Genomic DNA, 25,006 nt, shown 5'->3' with positions numbered 1-25,006 from the left:
TTACAAAAATTACCTCTTCTAAGGCATTCCATAGATCCTCCTCCTTATGCTCTTTAAAGGGATCCAGATTTTTCTTCATTGTTCCAATGAATAAAACTGGTTCCTAAATATCCAAAAACAGGAAATGTTATTACTGTAACATCTTTCATCTTGTTTGTATGCTTACAGAACAGAATTAAAGTGCCAAAAAATATCCCCCTCACAATTCACTATAATCATTAATAATAAGGCTGCAAATGCTTGTTTATAAAATAGCATCTCTAAATTAACCTCCCACTGTAGAAAGTATGCTCCAAAATATCTCTGGACCATTGGACACTAACAAAAGAAAATGTTGAAAAGTGTCACCTTAAGAAGAAGAGAAAGGAAGATTTGATTTTTCAAAACTGCCTTCCTGGTAATGTCTTGCTATTCAGTCAGTCATGTCTGAGTCTTTGTGACCCCACAGACTGCTTCCTACCAATTATCTGCTTTTCCCCCAAATGTGGATGTACTTATTGGAGGAACTTTACATCAAGAAAACTAGATAAACTCATTGTCAATCCTGGTGTGATACTGGGAAACACCAACAGCACAATTAGTTGCAGTTTGTGCCTCAAAGCAAACCCATTAAATTTCCACACATTGGCAATGAAGAATGAACTAGGATATTTTCTCCATCAGTAAAACAGCCTTCTGGGGTAGGGACTTTCTCCACAGGTGTGAATGGAATATCTGCACCCATAACAAAGAGAACACCAGCTCCTGGGGTCTGCGGTTCCTCTGTCCATGGAGAGATCTCCTCTGATTCTGCACCAGCTGGTCCCCACGTTCTCTCACCTGTGCATCAGGATGACCTGCCTCACAGAACCTCATTACTAACTGCAAGGCCAGGAGGACCTGAAACCACTGTGACTTGTATCATAATAACATTATTTTAAATAACTCTTCCTATTCATCTGCTTTGGGAGGAACCACAAGATAATTACTGTGGAAATATATGCCTTTCTGGGTTTCATGAGAAAATCTTGTACATAAGCCCATGTAGGCCATTTGCATTTTCCTCTGGAAGGCTCTAGTAAGCCATGTCACAAGAATGTGGGCAGCAGAGAAGAGCCCAATAGGCTCATTTCAGTGAAGGGGGCAGGACAAGAGGAGGCATATGTGTGGGAACAAGAGGAGACCTGACTCTTCCACAGTGCCCGGAACTGCTCGGAATCACCAGCCTCAAAATCCTGCCTGGCCTTGGGGCTAGCTTTTCTTCCTCACTTCACAAAAGTCTGAGAAGAAAGATGAAGAAGACAGACATTTCTTTTCCCTAGTCATGAAGAAGAATAATACTCAGTGAGCCTCCCTCTCTCTCCCTATTGTCTTTGTTTCAAGTCTGGTGAGAGAGAAATAGATGCAGAATTATATCCCACCAAAAAAGATGTATCCCTGAGCAAAATCCAAAATTAAAAATACATTATAGAGGGAGCTTCATTTGCCCAAAGTTGATTAAGTGGCTGATATACCTCCAACGCACTGAAAATCACTGGTCACATGACATTTCAAAATGATTATTGAATAGCACTGAAAAATATGAGGCACAAATTTAAGGTCTCCCTTAAAACTCTCTAATTTAGAATCAAAGACTGAACAACCATGTAAGCAATGGTAAGAGTTCCTTGTCAAGGGAATAATCATAATTCTACTTTAGATGTTTATAAAAAACTGCCTCTTGTAACTATTACCTTTAAGAGCCTAACATGCAGGCGATTTCCCTTCCTTTTAGCTATTCCCATTAGGTTTACAAAATCATGTAGATGTGGCCAGGCAAAGGGTGGAAGGCTGGCCCCCAATATTCCGTCCCCCTCCCCCAAGGGCAGGATTCTGCTTTGGGGTCCAAGATGAGAGATTCTTCAAGGACTGGTTTTTGAGGAGATGAAGGGCCCAAATGAGGCCAGGTTAAGGAATCAGCTTTGAATCCAGTTGGGAGACATGAGACGGGACTCTGTGTTCAGCAATGACAAGAACATTTCTTTCCTGGTCATGGCTTATAATGACCTGAACAGTTTTACACTTCATGTTCCTCTCAGAGCAAATTTACATCTACTAAGAGGTCTAAGCTTTGAATTCTCCACCTGGTTTTTCAAGGTACACTCTGTACAGGCATTACCTGAGCTAATCTGTCAGTCTAAAAAGACATATTGGGCAATTATGTGTGTTTATTTAGCAGTATGAGATGGAATAACATAGTTTAGTAAAGCAAGAGTATTTCTCTTTGGTATGATATGCCAAATATATATTTTAAAATCAGTAAAATTTCAGTAAAAAGTTGAATGAAAATAATGATTCTTTAGGCAGCAATCATACAGGAAAAAAGAAGGTAAAGGTATCTAAATTGAAAGAGAAGAAGTAAAACTGTCACAGTATACAGATGACATGATACTATATATAGAAAACCCTGAAGACCATTACAAAAATTACTAAAACTGATAAATGAATTCCACAAAGTAGCAGGACACAAGATTAACATACAGATACTTGTACATTTCTTCACAGTAACAGTGAAATACCAGAACGGGAATGTAAATTTAAAAAAAATCCCTTTAAAAATAACATGAAAAAAAGTAATATACTTAGGAAGAAACCTGACCAAGGAGGTGACAGACTTATATGCTGAAGACTAGAAAATATTATAAAAGGAAACTGAAGATGATTCAAAGAAATGGAAATATAGCCAATATTCAAAGAATATGGAATGATTCAAAGTAATGGAAATGATTCAAAGAAATGGAAATATATCCAATATTAAATGCTCTTTAATTATAAGAATTAATATTGCTAAAATGACTATTATCCAAAGCAATCCACAGATTTAAGACAATTTTTAATCAAATTACCTATGACATTTTCCACAGAACTAGAACAAACACTCCTAAAATATATATGGAACCATAAAGACCCACAATTGCCAAAGTAATCCTGAGGAAAAAGAACAAAGTAGGAGGCACAACCTTCCAGACTTTCAGACGATACAGCTACATTTATCAAAATGGCATGATATTGGCATGAAAACAGATACTGTATAAATGGAACAGAAGAGAGATTCCAGAAATAAACCCACACACCTACCACCAACAGTCAATTAATCTTCAACAAAGGAGGCAAGACTACACAATGGGGAAAAGACAGTCTCTTCAGCAAGTGGTGTTGGGAAAGTTAGACAGCCACAAGTAAACCAGTGTAGTTAGAACAAAAACCCTTAGACCATATGCAAAAATAAATTTGAAATGGCCTAAAGACTGAAATGAGATATGACACCATAAAACTCTTAGAAGAGAACACAGGCAAAATGTTCTCTGACATAAATTGTACCAATGTTTCCTTAGGCCAGTTTCCCAAGGCAATAGAAATAAAAGCAATAATAAATAAATAGGACTAATCGATGTGACAAGCTTTTGTACACCAAAGAAAACCATAAAACAAAAAGACAACCTGTAGAATGGGAGAAAATATTTGCAAATGATGAGACCAACTAGGCTTAATTTACAAAATATACAGACAGTTCATAAAACTCAACAACAAAAAACCAAACAACCCAATCATAACCGGGGCAGAAGACCTAAACAGACATTTTTCCAAAGAAGATATACAGATGACCAACAGACACATGAAAAGATGCTCAACCTTGCTAATTGTTAGAGAAATGCAAAACAAATCTACAAAGAGGTGCCACCTCACAAGGGTCAGAATGGCCATCACTGAACAGTCTACAAATAATAAATGTGGAAGAGGGTATGGAGGAAAGGGAACCCTCCTACACTGTTGGTGGGAATGTATTAAGAAGTTGATGCAGCCATTATGAAAAACAGTATGGAAGTTTCAATCCCACTTCTGGTTATATATCTGGTATGTGTGTTAGTCACTCAGTCATGTCTGACTCTTTGCGATCCCATGGACTGTAGCCCACCAGGCTCCTCCATCGATGGAACTCTCCAGGCAAGAAAACTGGAGTGGGTTGCCATACCCTTCTCCAAAGACAAACTATTCCTCAAAAAGACATGGAAACAACCTAAAGTCCACTGACAGATGAATGCATATAGAAGAGGTGGTGCATATATACAATGGAATACTATTCAGCTATAGAAAAGAAGGAAATGCCATTTGCAGCAACATGGATGGACCTAGAGATTGTCATACTAAGTAAAATAAATCAGATAGAGAAAGATAAATACCACATAATATCACATATATGTGGAATATAAATATGACATATTTACATGTGTGTATAATCCAGTCTCCAAAATACTCAGTGAAATTTGTACTTGTTTAAGAAACAGAACAAAAGAAAATAGAATCAGAGCCCAGGAAGAGAAGGTCAATTCAATGCCCCACCATCACAGCAACCATATACTAGGTCTACATGAAGCATCCTACATATGCTGATCTATTTATATAGTCCTCAAAGCGGCTCGAGGAGTTGGTACTGTTAGCTGGCTTGCAAGGGAGAGAAAACTGAGGAGCACAGAGATGGAATTCTGTGCCCTGTGTTCTTTCTCACGATACTGTACTGCATCCCTGGTTAATCATTTATTAAGGGTTAAGTTCTGAGTTTCTCTACAGCATCAACACCCTGTAATTCTCAAAGCTCCACAGTTTCAAAGAAAGCCCTCAAAGACAATCACCTCTGAAAAAAGATAGCTTTATCTTCTACAGCAAAATTCCATCTGTAAGACACTTACAATTCATGTTTCCCTACAGGAGCCTCTCAAGTGTTAAACATTTATCATTTTGTTATTAGTATTATGTGGTTATCAGTGGGTAAAACTGTGGCATCTGAAGAAGTGTGAGTGCAGAAATCTGCCTGGGTAAGTTACTAAATCATAGGCTCACAGAACAGATGAAAAAACAAAAAAACAAACCCTGGTATCTGATGAAAATATCTGTTGAAAACACCTTTTATTTCTTTTTCTGCTCTGATTGCTGTGGATGCAGGTTGATGTATGGCAAAATCAATACAATATTGTAAAGTAAAAAAAAAAATAATAATAATAAAAAAGATTCATCCATTAAAAAAAAAAGAAAATACCTGCTGCTATGATCTATTGGGGGAAAAGGGATCAACCCTTTAATGCAATTTGAAAAAAAAAAAATTATCAACATAAAAGCAATTGAACTTAGGTGCTTTATAAAAAGAATACATGAAAATGTTCTGACATGCATACCTGAGGTACAACTGACATTTTCTTCCTTAAATCATGAAGTCCAATACTGGTTGTCAAATTTTTATCAATCGAAATTGTACCTTCGAAGTGTGAGAATCTGAAGAGTGCAGCAATGAGGGAACTTTTTCCAGCTCCTGTTTTTCCCACGATGCAAACCTGTAGAGAGATCCAGGAGGGATTAAGAATTAACAACATGCAGCCAACCTAGGAGAAACCCTGGATATTGATGATGAATTTTAAAAGTTCTATATAGAGTAGTCTATAAGTTTGTTAAGCATGGCCCTGTTGGCATTATGGGCCAGGTGATTCATTGTTTGGGGGTCAGGGGACCTGTCCTGTGTATTATAGGTTGTTTAGCAGTAGCCATGGACTCTATCCACTTGACACCAGACACAACCTCCAAACTGTGACAACTAAAAATGGCAGATATTCACAAATGTCCCTGGTTGAGACCCCTGGTCCTCAAGAGTTAAAAAAAAAAAAAAAAAACAGAATAAATCTACTGGCCTTGGAAAAGCCAGCAGTCTCCTAAGTGGTCCATAAGAAGTTCACCTTTAAATTAACTTTATTCCTACTCTCTAGGTTTTTTGACCTTGAGAACTACATGGATAATTTTAGAGATATCAACAAGTCAAGTCAGAAGTGTTATACACAAACAAGGACTTATTTTCTCAGGGATCTGTTATTCGAGAATTATTCCTTGACAGAGAAACTAAATCATTTCCTGATGGCAAATATATTAATTATATTCTATCTTGAAAGGAAACATCTTAAAATTATAAAATGCAGGTCTCAGTGTCTTAAAAGACATTGGTCTGTGATTAACAACATTTGCTCTTTATATGGGACCTTTCATTGGAACAGTTCAAAAGGCATTTTATAAACAACTTAATACAACTGTTTCTTGGAAAGATACATGCAAGTTTCAGTCTAGTTATTAAAACCCAAGTAGAGAGAAATTAAGTGCATTAAGAATAAGATTAAGGAATCAATATAATGCAGGTAAAATGCTGGTTAGGAATAAAATTATACTGTAAAAACTGGCTTATAGATGTGTGCATATAAACATGTACTATATAGAAACTGGCTTTTTTTTTTTTTTTTAACCAATGAGCTTGCCCAGCTCCCTTGTGGAAGTTTCCAAGAGATGATTTCATTTCTCTTTCGGAATTTGAAATTGATGAGGGGTGTTAGACATGCTTTCAATGATTTGTAAATTCATTCAGTAATTTTTTTTACATCCATGGCTTTATACAAAGAGAACTAAATCTTTCTGAACACTGTAATCAGAACACTGGGAGCTTTTCACATTTGCTCATTTAAATGTCTCAAATGTCTGCAAATTCAATCATAGCATTTCAAAAAAGAATTTTTCTCTATAGAGATTAAATGTAAGAATAGTGAGTTTAGATATTTTTATTATTTTGTAGCCATTTTGTACTTTATGCTATACCCCAATTTATATAACACAGGCCATTTTCTGCTTATAGGCAGGGCCTAGCGTGTATATATATGATTCATGTTCTGTGTACCCACAGACCTTGACCATACTGTGGATTTAGTTCCAGACAACCATAATAATGTGAACATTGCAAAATACAGTAATTCATATTAATTTTTGTTCCTCTTTACATACAAAAGTTATGTTTATTCTATACTGTAGATGACTAATTGGATAATAGAATTATGTCTGAAAAATAATATACATACCTTAATTTTCAAATACTTAAGTGCTAACCATCATCTGAGCCTTTACTGGGTTGTAACATTAAAGAACACTGACCACTGATCACCATGACAAATATGATAGTAAAGAAAATGTTTGAAATATTGCAAGAATCACCAAAATATGACACAGAGACAGGGAGTGAACTAAGGTTGTAAGAAAAATGACGCAGATGGACTTGCTGGATTCAGGGTTGGCAGAAACATTCAATTCATTAAAAATACACTATCTGTAAAGCGCAATCAAACCAGGTATGTCTGTATTTCTTGGTGCCAATCTTGGTGCCAAGCCTTGAGGATTCTACTCCTCATGACTCAATCCCTCATTTTAAGGCCTATATTCAGTACCTGAATGCCAGTCTGTATCACCTATTAAAACACAAATTAAAGCAAACACTTTCCTTAATCATAATCAGTGCAAATGAATTTGAAAAGTAAATAAATTCTAACTATACTCTGATAAAAACCATTCTTAAGATGTTGATGTTTTTACTTTCTATACTTGTATGTGGCTGTGTTCATATATTTAAACAGAATGGGATTAACATGAACATACTGTTGTAATCTCTTTTCATTTAGTATTTCATAAAAGTATTTTAATGGCTACATAATATTACAGTGTGTATGATCATTTAACAAACCCCTGATTTCCAGGTAGTTAGATGGTCTCCAATATTTTACTATTATAAATAACTATTTAATATTCTTGAGGCTAAATCTTTGCAAACAACCTCCATAATTTCCTTCAGAGAAATTCTTAGATATGTAATTGACAAGAAACAGGTATGAACATTTTCAGAGGAAGCTGTTATGGAGTGGCAACATACTTTCTAGAAATAAGATTTTTTTTTTTAGCTATGCCATGTGCCTTGGGGGATCTTAGTTCCCAATATGGAGATCAAACTCTGGGCTCCCAGCAGTGGAGGGGCCAGGTCTTAACCACTGGACCTCCAAGGAATTCCACATGCCATTTTCTACTCCCACTTGTTTCTCTGCACATTCACAAACCTGGGTGTTACAGCTTTGTTTTAATCAACATGAGTCTGATTCCTAAAAGTGGAGTCCCTTTCCCAGAACATCTTACTGGAGACACAACAGCTATAGGCTCCCCGCCTCCCACATCTGCTGACTCTAGTCCACTTCTCAGGTTAAACTCCCAAAAGCCAGCTCCATCCCCATCACTCCACCCCAGGATGTCTCTTCTACAAAACTTCTCCCACTGACCTCTCCATCCTTCATCTCTACAAGTCGGCTTCCTTGGGGTCCTAGGTAGTTGTGAGGGTTGGACATGTAACTATTGCACACCTGGTGGTTCACTGCACGGAGGAGTGAACTGCCAGGTGCCTAGTTCTTCATTCATTGGGTCAGGGCACTACACCTTTGTTATGCGGGTCCCACTACCCGGAATGCCTTCCACATGCATTTCCACCTGATGAAATCCTAACCACACATCACTAAGTCTGTCTCACATGCCTAATTTCCCAGGAATTCTCTCTCTATCCTCTCCTGTCGACTTCTCCCCACCCTAACAAATGCTATATCATCTTTTCCCAAACTTCTATAAAAATCGTGATCACTTCTATCTTACAAAGCTAACTTAGGACTTTTCTTGTTTCATCAAGTGGACTAGATGTGTTGACAGCAGGATCTGTATTGGATTTGCCTTTGTGTTATTTATATTGTCTGTGGTATCCTGTGCAAAAGAGGCTTCCATGGGAGGGTGAGATTTTTAACTCAGACTGGAGAAATTTATGGAAAATTGATTGTCATATTGCTTACGTACATAAATAGACAAAGAGACAGGCATGGGAGATTAATCTTACAGCTATAAATACAGTTGCAAATGGCCAATTCCTCAGTTTCAATTGGATAAACAAAATTTTATACAGTGTAAGTGGTTAAGGTAATTTTACATTCTATGAAAATGACAACTATCTTTGCTCAAGCACTGGCTTGTGTGCTGGTCTTCATGCCAGGTGTTATGTGTCTTATCTTGTTTAAGTTGTTCAACAACCCTAAAGGTTAGGTCCTATCACTTGCATTTTGCAACAGAAAAGATTGAGGCTTATAAGAGAAATTAGTCTGCCTGAAATAAGAGAGCCCATAAGTCACAGCATGGGACTCAAATCCATGTTTGTCAGGCTCTTTTCCATCTGCTGATGGCCTCCTTATCACTGGGATGGCTTGACCCCTTAGTATGTCCCTCTGTCTAAGTAGAACAGAGAAAGTGGAAAGAGGTGTAGCTGCAGTTCAAACAACTAGCTTCACATATAGGTCCTATGGATAGACAACTTAGGCATGGCATCAATATTGGTGAGTATAACGTGGTGGGTGGGACAAGGGGGCTGACGTCACTGAGCAAAGAGGGTGCTTGAGGTCAGGTGAGCTGGCTGTCAGCAGGAAGAAATGGCACCCATAGCTGGGCTGGGAAGAGAAACCTGCAGCTAAGTGGGGTACATGGTTCCCCAGGAAATAGGCCAAACAGACCTCGTACCCTGCTTGGAGCAGCAAGACTCATTTTTGATCTGATCCCATCTGGTAGTGAAAGGATCTCACACTGTCTTTGTCTCCGGGTTCAGGCAGGGCTGAGCTTGTGGGAAATCCTTCCAGTCCCTGCAGAAGGCTGGTGTGGGGAAGGTGGGAGAAGGATGAAAACTGCCTGTGATGAAGACAGACTCCACGGAAAGATGCAAGGAAATGCAGTGGAATCACAGCGTATTAAATTATGATGCAAAGGCATGCTTTGTGGAATATAAAAGTGAATAAATCTGTAGGATAAGTGACAGAGAACCTTCTAGAGCCTCATGCTCAGTTACCAGAGAGGTTTATGTGATTCATGAGCTCAATTTCAAAATGTCAAAGGAAATATCTTGAAAATCACAGGTTATCAGTCATCAAAAACTGCCTATGGGAGAGAAAGGACTTTACTGGAAGGTCTTGTTCAAATGCGATGCTGAGTCAAGAGGTCTGGGTGAACCTAAGACTCTGCATTTCTAAGAAGCTCCAGGAGATAGAGGTGCTGCTGGCCCTGGCACCACAGTCTGAGTCACAGGGAATTAGGAAGCAGGCAGGGTAAGGGGGACAGTCTGGGACTGAGGAGAGGGGTTTCTGAGAAAATATCATGTAAAAAAGGAGCAAAGTTAGGAAACATATTTTTGCACATTATAGCAAGGTCTAGTAAGCATCTCTAAAAATGGATTATCCAAGCAATAGCTCTGAGCAAGAAAAAAAAAAAAAATCAATCTACCTCCAGTGATGGAAAATGCTCTAAAATGGCCCAGGACTCTCTAAAATGATCAAATCAATTACAAAATCATCTACATGAGAAATGCAGCCCATGTTCAGAATATACCCAGGAATTCTAGGGTGATATTTACCTCATTTGGGGGCTTTATTTTTACTTGCTATTTCTTTCACGAATTAGAAACCAGCATAGTACCTTCTACACTTTCTTATTGACTCTATCGTCCAGGAATCAGGACAACAGGGGAAACAATGGAAAAAGAACAGACCCCCACTTCTGCTGGGCGGGCTCACTCCCATGTCCCTTCCAGCAGCCTCTCCCAATCAAATCTAACACCAAAGGGGTGACCCGGAGTGATGGGTTTGGGACAGGTGAGCAGGAGAGGGAACATGGGATGTGCACAGGTGGAGTGCAATGGTTTCATGAACACACTGCTGCTGCTGCTAAGTCCCTTCAGTCGTGTCCGACTCTGTGCGACCCCAGAGACGGCAGCCTACCATGCACCTCTGTCCCTAGGATTCTCCAGGCAAGAACACTGGAGTGGGTTGCCATTTCCTTCTCCAATGCATGGGAGTGAAATGTGAAAGTGAAGTCGCTCAGTCCTGTCCAACTTTTCGTGACCGCATGGACTGCAGCCCACCAGGCTCCTCTGTCCATGGGATTCTCCAAGCAAGAGTACTGGAGTCGGGTGCCATTGCCTTCTCCACTGACTGGGTATAATCTCCAAACTCAGAAATGAAGCTACTGGTGATGGTCTGAGTAGACCAAGACACCATGAAAAGTCAAGCTACCACAGTTACTAGCTCAGTCTCCAAATCTAATTTTCCCTCAAGCATTTCAGAATCTCAGGTTAACTCTAAGACTTTGGGGGTTTAAAATGGAAGAATAAAAGTATGTTTGTCTCTAAGGTGTACTATAGAGTCATACAATAATAACTAATATTTTTGGCACCTGGGGAAATTTAAGATGGGTGTGAATGAACAGAATTACATTTGTAATGGGAAATCTGACAGACACATTGCTGAACATGAGCTCCAGTGAATGTTTTCCCAGCACAGGAGTCCTCACCTTCTCCCTGGCCTTCAGTGAAACTGGTAATAATAAGGAGAGAGCTTTTGCCATATGATTTACTGAAACTGCTCCCTAGGTATCATTTAGGCATCAAGGTGAATATTTTTTTTCTATCGCAAGTGTTGTTTAGTCACTAAGTCATGGCTGATTCTTTTGCAACTCCATGGACTGTAGCCCACCAGGCTCCTCTGTTTATGTGATTCTCCAGGCAAGAATACTGGAATGAGTTGCCATTTCCTTCTCCAGGGCATCTTCCCAACCCAGGGACTGAACCCATATCTCCTGCTTGGCAGGTGTATTCTTTACCACTGAACCACCACTGAAGCCCATGTCACAAGGGTATCACTCATTAAATTATAGCTATACTCTACTAGATGCGTCTATGGTGGAAAGAGTTTTAAAGAACAGTTCTTAAAGTATTTAAAACACAAGGTAATCAGTTTATGGAGTTGTCTTGTGTGTGTTTTGGTTATTGGTTGCTCACACCTGTGTTACTCACTCACTCTCCCAGCCAGCAGTCCCTCAGCACCCCCTCGGTGCCCTGCAGAATGCCACTTTCAGGAGATGCTCTCTGATCTTAAGAAGCCTCAGGGTTCTGTGTGACACAGATCCAAAATTACAAAGCATGCCACAGGTGCTTTTATTGTTATAACATTTATCAATTCAACCATTGTTAAGTGGACAGTTTAATGTTAAGTACATTCACATTGTTGTACAACCAACTTCCAGATTATTTTTGCCTTGTAAAGCTATACCCATTAAAAAACATTTTCCCATTCTCCAGCAATCATCTTTCTACTTCCTGTCTTTATAATTTTTTTTTTTTACTTTAAGAACCTCATATAAGTGGAATCATACAGTATTTATTTTTTTTGTGTCTGGTTTATTTCACATATCATGATGTCCTCAGGGTTCATCCATGGGTCAGAATTTTCTTCCTGTTTTAAAACTGAATAATATTGCATTTTAAGGATATAATACATTTTGTTTCTTCACTCACTTTGAAAACAGGGGCACTTGGGTTGCTTCCTACTTTGGCAGCTATGAACACAAGTGTACCACACAAACTGTCTTAAAGAATATATAAGATCCTGTGGAAGCATAGAGGGGCATTAGAGTTGATTGTGAAAATGATACATCCACCATCTAGAGATGGAAAAGTGTCCCTGGGGTCTAGGGCAACATTCACACTGGAAGCTGGGAGGACAAGGTGCTCTGAGAGAATGTACACAAGACAGAGGCTGAGATGGTTAGATGGCATAAAGGACTCAATGGACATGAGCTTGAGCAAACTCAGAGAGATAGTGGAGGACAGGGAAGCTTGGCCTGCTGCAGTCCCTGGGGTCACAGAAAGTCGGACACAACTTGGTGACTGAACAACAACAACAACACAAGATCCAAGTGTAGGGGGTGTGTGTATGGACTCGAGGCTGGAGAGGTAGGTGGGGAAAGAGATTCCCACTGCCTTGTCTGTTATGGTTTATTCTCTTCTTAAGGAGTCAACTCTAGTCCCAGCTGAGGGTCCCAAGCTGAGTGTGAAAGGAACATCACCAGCAGACATGGACACTGGCAAGACCACAAACCCTTCTGCCATCTCCCAAGTGGATCTTCCCCTGCTCCTTTCATTTTGTTTTCATCCACTTTAAGCAGGTCTCTGGACCCTGCATCCAGCTGGGGGCTCTGGTTCCTCACCCTTGACGGACTCATGATTCTGGACTCTTCTCTGATGGCCCCAAGCTGGCCAAACAGTCCCTATTTGGAGTGTACCTAGGGGTGAACTATGGTTCCAGCATCATCTTACCCAGGCCAGTAAGGATCAGATCTGTGCTAAAGAAAAGAGAAGTCTGTGGATGACAGCAGGGGTATGACAGCTCAGTGAGGGTGAGTGGAGGAAAGTCTCTGGGAAGGGCCAAGGGACAGAGGAGGAGGCTGCAACTGAAAGGTGTCATGGGAGGAAGAGAAGATTCCAGAGGCATAAAGAAGAAAAGATGGACAGGAAGGAGATATTGGAGAGTTATGGACAGGGCAAAAGGGTTGACTTCAGAGACTCCACATGAATAATCAGGTGAAACATATAGTATCCTGGGTCAGGTTAAGTTCCAGCTCCAGGATCCAAGGCCCACCAACCACCATGAGGGAGCTCACAACACAAAGAAGTGCTGGGATCCTCACTACATGGTTAGTTTCTAAGAAAGTTTCACCCACGATGCCACTGATCTAATCTGCATCCAAGAGGAACAAAGAGTTCCCTGACACATGGACAAGGAAGTAAACAGCAGATGTGGTGCTAAATCTAGATTTTAAAGAGGTAAATGGCATAAACAAACCTTTTCTTTTGGTTCAGTGCTTACTGTCAAGTCCTTCAATACCAGAGGCCCGTCTGGGCTGTACTTGAAATTCACATTGTTAAAGGCAATCATTCCGTTGTCAGGCCAGTATGCTGGTGGACGAAAGTCAAGTTCCCAGGGTTCTTCTTCCTTAAGCTCTGTATATTCAATCACCCTTTCTGCTGACATCATCTGAAAGATACATGACATCACGTGGGTTAGGAACAGAGGGTCTGGTTTATGAATGTTCAGAGACTGTAAATGAGACATTTTGCTTTTTCATCTTGATATCTGCTTTTTTATGGTTAAGAATATCCCAGGTCTTATTATCCCCAAAGCACAGAAGTAGGAATCTAAGGAGGACTTTGATGATATGCCATTTTCTTGTAACACTTCCACTTATAGCTACTTCCTTCAACATGGTATTAAAACTAAAAACTTTAGAAATATGGTAAGATTTTATTGATCCACCTTTCACATCTGAATAAGCAAACAAGAGTTTTCTCAAAGAAAAGAATAATTATGAACACTAATCAGTAATGTATGGCTACAGAAGGGCCCTGTGTCATTGATGAGCAGAAATGGACAGTCATCAAGCCTCATTTTAATTATTAATCACTTTCTACTCTATAAGAAGAGAGAAGTGGAAAGATTTCATTTTTATTGCTTTTCTCCCTTTAGAAGAAGATGTAAATATTCAAAAGAGGAAAATTTTACATATTGATTAAGACTTACTAAACAACCACAATTCAACAAATTTGATAGCACATTTCGAGATGTAGCTTATCCTACAAGAAGGGACAACCACTAATTCAGGTGGTCAACAAGCATAAATGGTGAAATGGGAGATGGCTAGGAGATATGTTAATTAAACAACCAACCTCCAAATGTTAAATTTTACTTTTACCAAAAAAGAGAAATTACCCATTAAGGAACAAAAATAAACCCCTAAGAAATTAACATATCCTCTTCAGGATTTTAGAACTTCCTTCCTACAGTGACATTTATTATCTTTGAAGACATCTTGTGATGAATATAAAACCTGCTGACATGATACACATAAGACTGAAGAAAATATATATGTATTTTATTTAACATTAATTTGAACAGATGGAGGAAGGATCTCAAAAACCCTTGTTACTACAATGTAAAAATAACAGCTTTACTACTTTATGCAAGAATTGCTTTTATGCCATTTAATGGCAAGGAGACTAGAAGAGGCTAAGAACATAATGATAAACATTACCATGTTCTCCACTTCGGTGCTTTGCCTGACACACCACTGGAACATCCTCATGAGTGTGAGGGTGAGAGACAGGACCAGGCCAATCTGCCCAGGAGTCCAAGCTAAATGAGGAAGAAGGGGAATAAAGTCAGTCCCATTCTTTTTAAAATTTTATTTTGTCAAAGTATAGTTGATTATCTTTGCTGTACAGTAAAGTGATTCAGTTATATACACATTTTTCATATTTTTCGATTGCAGTTTATCACAGGATATTGAATATAGTCCCTTGTGCTATACAATTAGACCTTGTTGTATATCCATATTATATGTAATAGTTGACATCTGCTAATCCCAAGCTCCCAATCCATCCCTCCCCCATAGCAACCATAAGTCTGTCCTCTATGTCTGTGAGTCTGTTTCTGTTTCACAGGTAAGTTCTTTTGAGTCTTATTTTAGATTCCTCATATAAGTGATGGGCTTCCCTGGTGCCTCAGTGGTAAAGAATTCTCCTGCCAATGCAAGAGACTTGAGTTCTATTCCTGGGCTGGGAAGATCCCCTGGAGAAGGAAATGGCAACCCACTCCAGTATTCTTGCCTGGGAAATCTCATGGACAGATGAGCCTGATGGGCTACAGTCCATGGATCACAAAAGAGTTGAACATGACTGAGTGACTAAACAACATCAACCACATACAAGTGATATCATGTGGTATTTCTATTTTACTTCACTTAGTATGACAATCTCTAGATCCATCCATGTTACTGCATATTGCATTACTTCATTCTTGTTTACATCCATTGTATATATGTATCACATCTTCTTCATCCATTCATCTATTGATGGACATTTACATGGCTTCCATATCTTGGTTATTGTGAATACGGCTCCTGTGATGCAGCAGGGTGCATACATCTTTTTGAGTAATAGTTTTGTCCAGATATATACCCAGGAGTGGGACTGCTGGATCATATGGCAACTCTATTAGTTTTTTGAGGAACCTCCACACTGTTTTCCTTAGTGGCTGCACCAGTTTACATTCCCATAGACAGTGTAGGAAGGCTTCCTTTTCCCCACACCCTTTCCATCATTTGTTATCTGTAAGACTTCTTAACGATGGCCATTCTGACTGGTATGGCATGGGGTCTCATTATAGTTTTAATTTGCATTTCTCTAATACTTAGCAATATTGATCACATTTGCTTGTGTCTGTTGGCCATCAGTATGTTCTTTAGAAAAATGTCTATTTAGGTCTTGGAGAAGGAAATGGCAACCTACTCCAGTGTTCTTGCCTGGAGAATCCCAGGGATGGGGGAGCCTGGTGGCTGCCGTCTATGGGGTCACACAGAGTCGGACACGACTGAAGTGACTTAGCAGCAGCAGCAGCAGCACATTTTTCAACTGGGCTTTTGTTGTTATAGAGTTGTATAAGGCGTTTGCCTATTTTGGAAGTTAAGCCCTTATCAGTCACATTATTTGCATATATTTCCTCCCACTCTGTAGGTTGTCTTTTCGTTTTGTTTATGGTTTCCTTTTTGATGCAGGAGCTTGTAAGTTTGATGAGATTCCATTTATTTTTATTTCTATTGCCTTGGGAGACTGACTTAAGAAAACATTGGTATGACTTAGGTCATGGAATGTTTCGCCTATGTTCTCTTCTAGGAGTTTTATAGTGTCATATCTTATGTTTAAGTCTTTAAGGCATTTTGAGTTTACTTTTGTGTATGGTGTGAGGGTGTGTTCTAACTTTATTGATTTACATGCAGCTGGCCAACTTTCCCAACACAGCTTGCAGAAAAGAGAAAGTCAGTCTTGTTCTTAACTCTAACCTTCTGTCACTATACCAGAAAAAGTCCTTTATAATATTTAAATCACCTGCCTATAGTGATTGGAGAAGGCAATGGCACCCCACTCCAGTACTCTTGCCTGGAGAATCCCATGGACGGAGGAGCCTGGTAGGCTGCAGTCCATGAGGTCACACAGAGTCAGACACGACTGAAGAGACTTAGCAGCAGCAGCAGCATATAGTGATATTATTACTTATACTTTTACTATCTATTGATTGAGACCATGATACAATGGAAACAAACAAACCAGAAACCCCACTATGAATCCAGAAAGACTATTAAATGAGTTTATTAATCCCAACAGGATTGAGGTACACTTGACAGCATTATACAAGTGAGAAATAATATCATCATTCAAACTTTGGTCATTATGGTTTCAAGAACCATCATCTAATTTCACTTTCTACATCCAATGCAGCTATAGGCAGAAACCACAGAAAACAAGGCAATGGATTCAAAGAGTCAGTGCTTGAAAATATAAAATACTACTCTCATTGTTCTATTATTAAAGACTGTGATTAAGTGTTGTTGTTTAGCTGCTAAGTCGTGTCCAACTCTTTGTGACCCCATGGACTGTAGTCTGCCAGGCTCCTCTGTTCATGGAATTTCCCAGGCAAGAATACCGGAATGGGTTCCCATTTCCTTCTCCAGGGGATCTTCCCAACCCAAAGATAAAACCTATGTCTCTTGCACTGACAGGCAGATTCTTTACCACTGAGCCACCTGGCAATCCCCAAATTTTTATTTATTTTCGCTCTTCCAGGTCTAAGTTGCAGCATGTGGAATCAGTGTTGTTAATATGGAATAATTACAGATGGTGAATTTATGCCACATGTCAACACCTGTACATCTGGTATCCAAACAGTGGTGAAGACATTGTTCTTTCATATAAAGAATCTTTATCACCCCAGTGCACCAGGCACCTGCAACCAAGAGATCAGAGAAGCCTTAAAGCTAAAACCTAAAGCCCAAGGGTGGACAAAATGCTTAATTGTAAACTTGGCTCTCTCCTCCCAACTACATAAGCCTGCTTGCTACAGCTATGTAGAACTTAACTCATTCAAAGAAAAAGAATAAAGGCCTCATCAAGACTCAAATGACTCCTCTATATGGGCCAAACTGTGGAATCACACATTGCAAATGCTTTACTACAATTCATTAGAACCAATGGTTTATGATGTTAAATAAAGTGGCAAGAGTTCAATTTAATAACTGTTAATACACCTAGAAATTATAATCATACCACAAATAGTTATTCACATCTGTACTTACATTCTTTCAGAATCAGGGCCCCAAAGGCAACACCGATGACCAAGATGGCACAGACAACATCCAGACACATGGCAAAACATTGGGACATGGTCAAAAGCATGAGCCAGCTCTCTGGATTTATGAACCATAATAAGCATAATAAATAAGTGGGAGAAAAAAAAAACATGTTAGCTGCTTTGAATGAGTCAGTAAAGCTACATAAGATTTTTACACAACGTAGTAGATCAGCCAAGTGACACACCCACATAACTAGGTCTTGACATCAGACCATATATAGGACACGTACACAGGAATCAATCCAGGTGCTTTATGGGAAGCACCCACTGAAAATGTCAACCCACAGGTTAGAAACAGAAATGTGATCCTAATAAAGAAGATGGAGAAATGGTCTCATTGGTGCATTTCTTGCTGCGCTGGGTGTCAGAGTGAGGCTCATCCTCTCACAAAGTCAGCCGTTCCCAGCTCCCTGATAGAATGTGCAGCTCATACACTGCTTCCAGCACTGTCTGCACTTACTATACATGTTTACTCTGAGGAGCTGGTATCTAAATGGCCATGAGTTAACAGGATTTTCAATGTGGCTTTCAAAGTTCCATTTTATCTTCAAAATACAATAAAGGTTGGAAAGATGGGTCTGAGTTTTACAGGCTTAGAGCACATTCTGAAATTTCTGCCCAGGAAAAAAAAAAATCACTGATACAAAGTATAATACATATCAACTGGGTGGGAAATCAGGAAATTATTTTCCTCAATTACATCTGCTGCCCTGAATGTTCTGAAAAGAGAGTCAGCAAACTACAGCAGGGGTAGGGGGCAGGAGAGGGTGGGGAGTGGCAAGAACAGTCCACCACTTGCTTTTATAAATAAAGTTTTATTGGAGCACCATCATGGCCATTTGCTGATGTATTATGTTTGCCTACTTTGGTGCTACAATAGCAAAGTCGAGCAGCTGGAACAGAGACAGTATGGCACACAAAGCCTACCATGTTTACTATTTGGCTCTCTGAAAAAACTGTTTGTTGACTCCTGCCCTAAAGGGACAAAGCCATAGGGCATACTGACAGTTGGACAATATAAGCCAGTTAGGAGAGAAGTGGGGTGTGACAGGGGGAGAGGGGAACACAGAGGGGATGCTGAGAGGAGGGTGGGAGAGGCAGGTGTGCAGGGAGGGAACCTGAGGCTGACACAGACAGAGCCGCTGGCCAGCAAGGCCACCTGAGAGGGGGGTCAGGACTCTGAAGGGAGCACATCCCATCCTTTGAAATCATTTCCAGAAACTTACAGACCTGAGTGCAAGTCTTGGCACATCTCAAACAGTTTCTGAAACTTTAGTTCGGCTTTGTATGCCTGGATGGTCCGGAGTCCCTGGAGAGAAGATGCTAAGTGGGAAAATACTGGGCTTTGTTCTGTGGAAGCAGAGACAAACAACATAGATAGTCAGGGAGGCTGGATGTGAGGAAACCCACTACCTCCCATGTTCTTTGGTTGCGTGTCCTGCCAAAGGGCACATCTGGTGCTTCCTGGAGGGCTGCCTGGGGGAGGAGGGATGATGCCCTTTCTGGAGTGGATCCTCCACGTGACCCTCAAGCTCCTGCTCACACCAACCTTCACTTTAACAACCTGGAAATGAAAAATTCTCTTTGAACCTATCTTTGACTAAATTAAAATTGTAGCTAGTTTTAAATAATGAACTTAGATTTTTCCACTTAGTAGATACAGACAACCATGGGAAACAGTATATTTCTCTTCTTGGCTTTGTTTCTATAAAATGAAGTTTGCATTAATTTGCAATCACTATCCATAGTCAAGGTTTCTGATACAAACATCTTTCCTTACTTTTTTATAATCATCCACATTCCTTTTTTAAAAATCTTCTCTCCTTATGATTTTATGTTAATAATGATTAACTATATCTGTGCATTAACAATGAGATAAGCACTAGATAATTTCATCCTATGTGGTTACCTGTAGAATAGAATGAGTGAGTGAAAGTCACTCAGTTGTGTCTGACTCTTTGCGACCCCATGGACTATACAATCCATAGAATTCTCTAGGCCAGAATACTAGAATGGGTAGCCTTTCCCTTCTCGTGGGGATCTTCCTAACCCAGGGATCAAACCTAGGTATGATTAACTATAAATCATGCTCCCTATTATTCTAAAACTAGGAATTTGAATGTAGTAATAGACTAAATGGGTATTGAATAGATCCCCTTTCTTTGTTCTCCCAAGGTGGTTATTTTCAGCATTCATTTATATGAAAAGCCTTGGGGAAGGCGGCCACAGTGTGGCATCACCCCAAGTATTGGTGATGATAAAGAGCAAATCTTAAAATAACAGGGCTTATCTTTTCAAAACACTTAACAACTGCAACTTATTTGCCATCTTTGGAGTATGTGAGAGAATGTATTATCCAAATGTATCACCTCTGACATTGTGAATATATTTCCTGATGCCTCTTTTCCTTTTCCTAATCTTTTTCTTTCCTTATTTCTCGTAAGTCTGGGAAAGAAAAATTCCCTATTTTCCTTCTGCATTAATTGCAACATGATATAACATTTTATGTTTAGAAAAATGTTTACTGAGTGGCTGCTATGTCACGGAGTGTGCCGTGAGCTAGACAGAAGCAGTCCCTGTCCTCATGGGGCTCACATTCGCTTTCCTTGTGCTGAAATGCAAAAGCTGCAGGTGACCCGCCACCAGCTGTGCTTGCTTTAAGGGCCACACTGACTCACAAGGGCTATAATATGCAATTACCTAATGTTGATCTAAGGAGAAATTCCAAGATAGAGTCTGCAGGATGTCAGGGGTCTGGGTAATTACGGCATAAACGGAAGCCAGCCTGCACTGCCACCCTAGCCTGAGAGCCCTGGTACTCACTTGCACATTCCAGGCGTTTGACATCTCCTGATGTATTTAGGAAATAGAGCTGAAGCAGGAAGAAAATGAGGCCAAGGAGAGCCAGGGGTATCACAGTCCAAGGAATCATAGCCACCATCACGATCACCACACCAATCACAAGTAGAAATGTCTGAAATAGTGAAGAAAGACACGGAGGCCTCCTTATGAAGGATTCTTTTCAAAGATAAACTTTAATAGATTGTTCTGTTAGGATTAAACTTCTTTCCTCGAAAGATGTGTTGGAATGGCAGGGAAAGCTTTCCTATCCAAAGGAAAAAAAATTATAGGTGCTCATTACAATATGTATTGCATGTGTCCAACACTATGATAAGAACTTTCTAGGCGTTAGCTCTTTTGATACACTCAGTAACCCTATGAGGCAGGCATTACTTTTTATTTTGGCCATGCCATGAATCTGGCGGGATCTCAGTTCCCTGACCAGGGATTGAACCTGGGCCACAGCAGTGAAATAAATCAATCCTAGCAGTCCTCACCAGTAGACACCAGAGAACTCCCCTAGGCAGTACTATCTTTAATGGATGAGAATGTTTGAGACTCAGAGGGTAGTTGTTGAATCCCAAACTATCAGGAGTCAGTAGGTATTACTGATACTAAACAGATGAGCAAGAAGATATCACAGATGAGAAATTCAGAAACCTTAGCTATACACGCAGGGATAAAAAAGTGGTCAATTATAAATTCTAAGCCCAGTAAAAGGGGAGAAAATGGAAATGTCTACCTTTGGAAGTAAGAATTCCACTTTCTTGGTTTTCCATCCTTAGTTAATATATACTGAGTGCTGACTGTGTACAGGGCTGCACATTCGAAACTTCACATGTGTGAAGTCGATAATCTTTACAATAGCCCTATCAAGTAACAGTGTTATCTCATTTTACAGATCGAGACACTGAGGCACAAGAAGAGGAAAAGCAACTTGATGGAGACTGGAGACTGCAAAGCCTAAGTCATGGAGCCAGAGAGGTCATGTCTTGAGCCATTATGACATATTTAGGCTTGTTCCCAACATACAGCTAAGTAACATTATGCTAAGTATTTAAAATGTCCATTTCAAAGGTGAGTGATTATTGCAACAGCAGATACCATTTACCAGGTGTTTGCATGTACTAAGAGTTCCACAAACATTTCACTTAATCATCACCTCACCCCACAAGGTGATTTTATATTGGGAAGTGATCTTGGCCCAAAAAAGCAGCAGGTAGACTAAAAACTCAAGTCCTTGGCTGACTCTGATTTAAGTATCTTTATCAAGAAAAGTATAATATGATGGTGGAAAGCTTCAGGCAAGAATGCAGTCAACACTTAGCATCTGCCTCTTATGAAAGTGGAGTGAATAATGAAGATGTGCAGATTTACATGGCCTGGACCAAGAACTCTGAAGGTTACAGACCTTCAGTTCAGTTCAGCCACTCAGTTGTGTCTGACTCTTTGCCACCCCATGAATCGCAGCACACCAGGCCTCCCTGTCAATCACCAACTCGCAGAGTTCACTCAGACTCACGTCCATCGAGTCAGTGATGCCATCCAGCCATCTCATCCTCTGTCGTCCCCTTCTCCTCCTGCCCCCAAACCCTCCCAGCATCAGAGTCTTTTCCAATGAGTCAACTCTTCGCATGAGGTGGCCAAAGTACTGGAGTTTCAGCTTTAGCATCATTCCTTCCAAAGAAATCCCAGGGTTGATCTCCTTCAGAATGGACTGGTTGGATCTCCTTGCAGTCCAAGGGACTCTCAAGTGTCTTATCCAACACCACAGTTCAAAAGCATCAATTCTTCGGCACTCAGCCTTCTTCACAGTCCAACTCTCACATCCATACATGACCACAGGAAAAACCATAGCCTTGACTAGACGAACCTTTGTTGGCAAAGTAATGTCTCTGGTTTTGAATATGTTATCTAGGTTGGTCATAACTGTCCTTCCAAGGAGTAAGCATCTTTTAATTTGATGGCTGCAGTCACCATCTGCAGTGATTTTGGAGCCCCCCAAAATAAAGTCTGTCACTGAAGCAATGGATTGTTTCCCCATCTATTTGCCATGAAGTGATGGGACCAGATGCCATGATCTTCGTTTTCTGAATGTTGAGCTTTAAGCCAACTTTTTCACTCTCCACTTTCACTTTCATCAAGAGGCTTTTTAGTTCTTCTTCACTTTCTGCCATAAGCGAGATGTCATCTGCATATCTGAGGTTATTGATATTTCTCCCGGCAATCTTGATTCCAGCTTGTGCTTCTTCCAGCCCAACGTTTCTCATGATGTACTCTGCATTTAAGTTAAATAAGCAGAGTGACAATATACAGCCTTGACATACTCCTTTTCCTATTTGGAACCAGTCTGTTGTTCCATGTCCAGTTCTAACTGTTGCTTCCTGACCTGCATACAGGTTTCTCAAGAGGCAAGTCAGGTGGTCTGGTATCCCCATCTCTTTCAGAATTTTCCACAGTTTATTGTGATCCACACAGTCAAAGGCTTTGGCCTAGTCAATAAAGTAGAAATAGATATTTTTCTGGAATATTTTTTGCTTTTTTGATGATCCAGTGGATGTTGGCAATTTGATCTCTGGTTCCTCTGCCTTTTCTAAAACCAGCTTGAACATCTGGAAGTTCACAGTTCACATATTGCTGAAGCCTGGCTTGGAGAATTTTGAGCATTACTTTACTAGCGTGTGAGATGAGTGCAATTGTGCGGTAGTTTGAACATTCTTTGGCCTTGCCTTTCTTTGGGCAGACCTTAGTTGGATACAAATCCGTGATGGTTTGCACAAGGCCCAGAGTGCTATGGAAACACAGGGAAGAATATGTGAACACTTTTCTTAGAGGATTCTAAGAGGACACTTCAGAAATGAATTTCACAGGCTGGTTTCTCTGTCAATATGAAGGCTTGCTTAAGCTTCTGATCTTTCTCCTAAGATGCTTCCCTCTCTCTGGGCAATCTTATCACCTTCACAGATTTAACTACCACCTGCTCAGTGAAGAATATGCAGGTGCCCTGCTCATCCCAGACTCTTATTTCATTATCTGCAGTATGCCTCAAGGTCCTAAGATCTAAGATAATTGAATTAAAACTGACAGAGCTGGGATTGGAAATCAGAGAGACTAAAATTTTCTCTCCTCACATGACTGAGATCGTTTTACACTTAAAATCAAGTAGCATCTCTCCCTGTCCCTCTTAAAAAACATTCGAAAATATGTGATGGATTTGGATTTATGAGGGCTAATTAACCATGGGCTAAGCACACAGTGGGCCAGCCAGCTGTGGAAACTCAACCTTGGCTTAGTTTGCAGTAGCAAAGAGAATTCTTCACAAAAATTTAATGTAATTAATAATCACTGTCAAAATAGAATATTGATTTAGTGAGAAATTGATTCTGGGGATAAATTATATACCTAACCTACATGACTAATTTAGAAAATAAGGTTGCAGAGGAGAAAACAATCAGATATCTGTGCAGTAAAAACAGTCTGCCTCCAAGTCTCAGCTTAGCTCACATTAGTGAACAGAAAACTTTGTCCACAGGCTATGTGGCCTGCAGTCAGATAATCATCGCTGCATTTTTTCTGTGTGCAATTTTTGATAAATGCATTTCATTTCCACAATTACTACTTGGAAACGAAAAAGTCCCCACAAGCTTGGTCACTAAAAGATAAAAAGAATTAAGCAACAGGAGAAACATCCCACATGAACAACAGCACTGAATGAGATGAGAGCTGAAGTGACCCCAAATCATTCTTTAGAACCTCAAGTTTCACAGACAAAACAAAGGCAGTGTAATCATCTTTTGACAGGAAAGAGTTTTCTGTAGGAGGCACTCTTTGTCTTAATCTTAAACCAGATATCTCTATATTCTATGCATCTCTAGGCTTAGCACAACCTGCAGATCTTTTAGTCACATACTGTGCTGTGGTTAGTCACTCAGTTGTGTCGGACTCTTTGTGACCCCATGGACTGTAGCCCACCAGGCTCCTTTGTCCATGGGGATTCTCAAGGAAAGACTACCAGAGGGGTTTGCCATTCCCTCCTCCAGGGGATCTTCCCAACTTAGGGATCAAACCCAGGTCTGCTTTACTGCAGGTGGATTCTTTACCATCTGAGCCACCAGGGAAGCCTTGATCACACAATACCTTGCTTAATCTGTTGATTCTTTCCATGGGTCACAGTGGAAATGAAGAATGATTAATTAAAGGATGACTTGATC

At 40.0% G+C, this 25,006-nt stretch overlaps 1 protein-coding gene across 2 annotated transcripts in view; it reads right to left on the bottom strand.

Moving 5' to 3' along the window:
* The window catches only part of LOC133258050 (ATP-binding cassette sub-family C member 4-like), a 334,436-nt gene that overhangs the window by 23,411 nt on the left and 286,019 nt on the right, over nt 1-25,006 (bottom strand). The window contains exons 21-27 of one of the 2 annotated variants that reach the window (XM_061434385.1): nt 20,778-20,928; nt 19,185-19,304; nt 17,899-18,009; nt 14,803-14,903; nt 13,557-13,748; nt 5,190-5,345; nt 14-103 (exon numbers count right to left, since the gene is read on the bottom strand). In XM_061434385.1, the coding sequence (XP_061290369.1) occupies nt 14-103; nt 5,190-5,345; nt 13,557-13,748; nt 14,803-14,903; nt 17,899-18,009; nt 19,185-19,304; nt 20,778-20,928 (921 nt within the window). The remainder of the gene's footprint in view (nt 1-13; nt 104-5,189; nt 5,346-13,556; nt 13,749-14,802; nt 14,904-17,898; nt 18,010-19,184; nt 19,305-20,777; nt 20,929-25,006) is intronic. The other variant, XM_061434384.1, reaches the window with a different exon arrangement.

Source organism: Bos javanicus, chromosome 12, assembly GCF_032452875.1.
Source record: "Bos javanicus breed banteng chromosome 12, ARS-OSU_banteng_1.0, whole genome shotgun sequence".
NCBI lineage: Eukaryota > Metazoa > Chordata > Mammalia > Artiodactyla > Bovidae > Bos > Bos javanicus.
Note: the sequence above shows the minus strand (reverse complement) of the source record. Positions and strands in the feature narration are given on the sequence as shown.